Source organism: Nicotiana tabacum, chromosome 3 (genome assembly GCF_000715075.1).
Source record: "Nicotiana tabacum cultivar K326 chromosome 3, ASM71507v2, whole genome shotgun sequence".
Lineage (NCBI taxonomy): Eukaryota > Viridiplantae > Streptophyta > Magnoliopsida > Solanales > Solanaceae > Nicotiana > Nicotiana tabacum.
Window position 1 is genome coordinate 65,742,385 of NC_134082.1, and position 4,851 is coordinate 65,747,235.

Genomic DNA, 4,851 nt, shown 5'->3' on the forward strand with positions numbered 1-4,851 from the left:
ATAGCGCCACAATACTTGGCGCTATACAGTAACGGCACAGTTAACGTTACTGTATAGCGCCAAGTATTGTGGCGCTATACATAAAAATGTCACTTTTTTCCCCACCTATTTATATATTTTGAGTCCAAAAGAACCACAATTGGGTTCCGAACTCGCTCAATTATATCATGAGTGCTATGCGCCAAACTCTAGAATCGTACCAACAAAATGGGATTCCATTTATTTGAGGAACTAACGATTGCCACTTGTTATTAATTTCTTTTTTTTTTCTTTTTCCTTCTACTACTTAAATTCTCAAAACCTTGTATTTTCTTCGTGTACGTTGAGAACTCGTCCCATTATATTTCTGCCAGTGCCAGTGGGGCTCTCTGCTTTCAACTTAAAAAAATATACAACACAAAATCCTCAAAAATGTCTACCATAACTACCCTTGTTTTTTCACCCTTAATTCAATTCCCTAAACCCAAATCATTTTCCACGTCTAAATTGAATTTCCGTAGTAAATTCACTTTCTTATCCCGTGATAAAAAATACCCATATCCAAATATGGCGGATTTAGTTAGAAGTCAAGCCAGTGTAGGTGATGATGGAGTGGGTGTAAAAATTGGAGGTTTTGAACAAGAAGCTTTCATTGATGGGCCCTCAATTTCTGCTACTGGTGGACTCAACGCCACTCTCAATAAGTTGGTTGGTTTACTTTCTTACCATTTTAACCGTTCGTACCGTTTCTTGATTTATTTTGTGCTTACAATGTTAATTTTAAAAAGAAAAGAGGGAAATATTGTTCTTTAATTTGAATATTCAATTGAGGTGAATTCTTGTCATTTGTAGCTGATAAATGTTTGAATTAAATGTTTCTAAGATAAAGCTATAGTCTGATATAGGATAGTGTTGATTATACCTAGATTTACCTGATATGTTACAGAAAAGAGTTGAAGTCTTATGTAGAAGTTGATGTGTTTTGTAGTATCTTCTGGCTACTAGCTCTAATAAATTGCCTTACATTTAGCCAAAAAAATAAAATAATTTTAGTTTAATGTTTAGGTACCCAGGCTACAAAGTAGTGAGTTCTCATTATTCATCTTTTTTTGCTTGTCCACGCGAAGTTTAAGCTGAAACTGGAATTAGTGTGGCCTTATGGAGCATGTTTGATGCTGAATTTTGCTTTAACATCTGGAGTTGTATAAAATTAGAAGACCTTGTAAAATTACCCTGATAGAGTCCTGCATCTGCAACCATATTGTTGGTTCATTTTATTACAAGCCCTTGATTCTCAAGACGAGTTACTCATTAAGTTTTGGAATAACTGAACTTGAGAATATTATAATGTATCTATTCTCGTGATAACATAAAATTTTAAATCTTTTAAATAGAATCTGCCTGCATCCTAGGGAGTAGACTACTACTAGTTTACCATTTTGTTGTTTGGTTGGGTTTTGGTCCTACAAACTCGCACATATTTTCAGCTAATGTTAAGCTTGTAATTTGAAGTCATCGAGGGTGCTATCTAATATTCTCTGACCCTCTATATGTGCTTACTGAAAGAATACCTTCCATGAAGCTGTGATCTTTCCTGTAATGTCGTGTAAAAGACTTTCAAATTTAACTCTATCGTTTGAATCATCATACTTTCTGGAAATTGCACTATAAATTTATGATATGTTCCCTCACAAAAATCAGATTGGTGCAGCAGACCTGCTTGCTTGACCTGAAGTTTTGGGAACTCCTTTTGGTTATGACTTGATCTAATTTTTTTTTTTTTGCAAGAATGTAACTGATTATATCCATCTCTGACATTTCTGCTTAAACTTTTGAGGTTGGAGAAAAATCTTGTAAAGCATTCTAATTTCGTAATTACCTTAAAATGCAGAGTAAGTGGCTGGTGGCTGCAGTTTTTGGTATAATCTTCCTTTGGAGGCATGACGCAGAAGCACTTTGGGCTGCTTCTGGTTCTGTTCTGAATGCCTGGCTCTCAACTGTACTGAAGAGAATACTGAACCAAGAGCGACCCGTTTCTACGCTAAGATCAGACCCTGGAATGCCATCTTCTCATGCACAGTCTATCATCTATGCAGCAACATTCTGTATTGTCTCAAGTAATTTTCTTAGCCAATTGCTTAGATGGAGAGATTATACTTGATTTTAGATATTCTTCATATCTATCACATATTCCCTGTCAGAACTTCCTAGAAGATTTTAAGCAATCAATTAACTGATCTGTACGACTTTTCTCCTTTGATCATGGATATAATAGAATGTGAATTGCGTCTAGAAAGGGACTCATCCACGGTTATAGATCATTACATAGATTTTTAGGCAATAGTTAGATGTAAGTGAGAACCTAAGTTGCTCGGACACTGGGTGCGGGTGTCCGACACGGGCGAGATCTAGAGGTCGGATTCTTCGAAATGTAAATTATAAGATTCGGGGATACGGATCCTGGTACGGGTGCGAGGATCCAGCTAAAAATAATTCAAAAAAATAAAAACATAAAAATATTTCTAAATTATGAGAAATTTTGTGGAATATTTACGTATAGCTCGTAAAGTGGATTTCTTTTTTATTCTCAAGTTGTACATAAGTAAAGGATTGATTTCCTAGATAAGGTATGCTATTTTTCTGCACCTAAACTGCCGTGTCAGAGCAACTTAGGTGGGAACTGTTCAATCATTATTGAATCTATAGAATAAATCTGCTGTAAAGTTCAATATCTCTTGCAATACATACCAGTTCTAAAGCCTGAAGAGCTAAGCTACAACAAAATAGTGCTCAAAATCTTCTCATCTGTTTAATCTACATGCATGCTTAAAGTTTCTCTAGTAATACACTGAAACTCTTGTAAAGAGTGTCGAAGATGCACAATCCAAACGGCTTGACAGGGAACTCTATGTTAATAATGTAAGGTGAGTAAGATACTAAGGTTTCCAGGCAGTCCACAAGCTTTTAACCTAGCAAATTGTAATCCTAATTTGGCCTTAAACAGTGAGACGCAGTGCTGAATTTGCACTCTTTCTTCCCTTTATGTGATAGTTCTATGTGATTTTGTTGCACATACTTAAACTTTATGACTTATTGACATTGCATACGACTCATTAGCATGTCCAGATAGTACTGTGCCTTTACTTCATTAGCAGTACTAGCATGTCCAAATTAATGGTAGCATGATACGTTAAGTTAACTTCTGAACTTGATTAACCTGTCTGCTACCAATGTTCATGGTCACGAGTGCTCTTCTATTGTCATAGATTCAGATTGAATTTATATCGCCTCAGATATACCTTAGAACAATGTGGTTCTTATTTGATGAATAAGATCACTAGAAAGGACACAGGGAGTTTGCGCCTTGTTTGACAGTTCAAGTTTCCTTTTCTTGTTTCATAAATTTTGTGTGCAGCTATGGCATTAAAACTCTCCATACCTAACCTCTGATACATCTTTTCTTTTTGTTTGTCACAGTGGTAGAATATTTTGGGTTAAACGGAATAACCGCAGTCATTAGCGCACTTATCTTTGCAATTGGCTCCTACTTTGTAAGTGTACAGCCAAACCTTTATTTAGTTTGTTTTTGTCAAATTATTTTCATATGCTTGTAGAGCAGCTGGCTTCTACCTTCTGTCAACCGAGTTTCTGCACGAAACCTTAGTTTAGTTGTAACTGTTGTAGCCATAAACTGATATGCTCGTTGTTTCTGTTTGTGCAGTCATGGCTACGGGTTTCCCAACGGCTTCACACAACCAGCCAAGTAGCCGTAGGTGCTGTGCTAGGATTCTCTTTCTCCGTTTTCTGGTTTTGGTTGTGGGATGCAGTAGTCCTGAAGGCATTTATATCCCACTTGTGGATTCGGCTTATTATCGTTCTTGGCACTGCTGCCATTTGTGTCAGCTTTCTCCTATATGTGGTTCGATACTGGGTTCTTGAGGAAAACTGATTCTTTATATAGTGAGAAAGGAAACACTAACATTGATCATTCATAGAGCAACTAATCAACCATACAAAGCTTATAATTTCCACGCAAAATTTCTTCTCAACTTTGCTTATAAATGTTCATTTGCTATTTCTGCCCATTGTAGGATTATGGAAATGTCATTTGCTGATACTCAGTTTCCGTTAACTGTAACATAATCAACTAGATACCAACATAGTAATATAATATGTAGTTCAGTTATGTATTCTTCCAATATTCATAGTGAATACAAATTCATTTAAATCACCACATTATACACAAAACCACTGGGCAGCCCAATGGTTGAAGGATAGCTAGAAAGATGGTTTGGTCTGAGGTACAAGGTTCAAATCCCTACACCAAAATTCTTGTATTTTCCTATTTCTTTTTCATTTTTTGTTTCTTTTCATTATTTGGTTTAAGTGTTTAGATATAAATACTTTAATAAAGAAGCCTTTTATTATTTCTTTAAAAAATCAACCAATACTTTTAATAGTTGTTATTTTCTGTTATACGTAAAACAAAATTAATTTTTTTCCTTTTATTTTCAAATTAGAATTATAAGTTTTATTTTATAGTTAAAATTTTCATAAGAGAATATATATATATATATATATATATATATATATATATATATATAGAGAGAGAGAGAGAGAGAGAGAGAGAGAGAGAGAGAGAGAGAGAGATTGGTTGAATTATTTTATTTTTTGATATCTTTCTTTCTAAATTTACTTAGCAAATATATATTATTCAATAGATAAGAAAAGAATACAATCCGAAAAATAAAAAAATATTTGGACTTCTATATTATATTAAAAGGAGAATAGTGAAGCATGTGGTTAAGTCAAGTGACAAGCTAAAAGCTTAAATTTTATCATAAATAAATTATGTTAACTCATTACAGTTTT

At 34.4% G+C, this 4,851-nt stretch overlaps 1 protein-coding gene across 1 annotated transcript; it reads left to right on the plus strand.

Moving 5' to 3' along the window:
• Nucleotides 1-209: 209 nt before the first annotated feature.
• LOC107815565 (lipid phosphate phosphatase epsilon 2, chloroplastic) lies at nt 210-4,017 on the plus strand. The gene is made up of 4 exons (XM_016641175.2): nt 210-687; nt 1,871-2,096; nt 3,457-3,530; nt 3,701-4,017. Exons 1-4 carry the CDS (start codon nt 412-414, stop codon nt 3,926-3,928), a joined length of 804 nt encoding a protein of 267 aa, XP_016496661.1. The 5' UTR covers nt 210-411; the 3' UTR covers nt 3,929-4,017.
• The last annotated feature ends 834 nt before the right edge of the window (nt 4,018-4,851 follow it).

Coding starts and splice junctions, on each gene's coding strand:
- LOC107815565 (XM_016641175.2), top strand. CDS start 412: ATGTCTACCATAACTACCCTTGTTTTTTCACCCTTAATTCAATTCCCT. Junction 688..1,870: donor ACGCCACTCTCAATAAGTTG/GTTGGTTTACTT, acceptor CTTAAAATGCAG/AGTAAGTGGCTGGTGGCTGC. Junction 2,097..3,456: donor AACATTCTGTATTGTCTCAA/GTAATTTTCTTA, acceptor TGTTTGTCACAG/TGGTAGAATATTTTGGGTTA.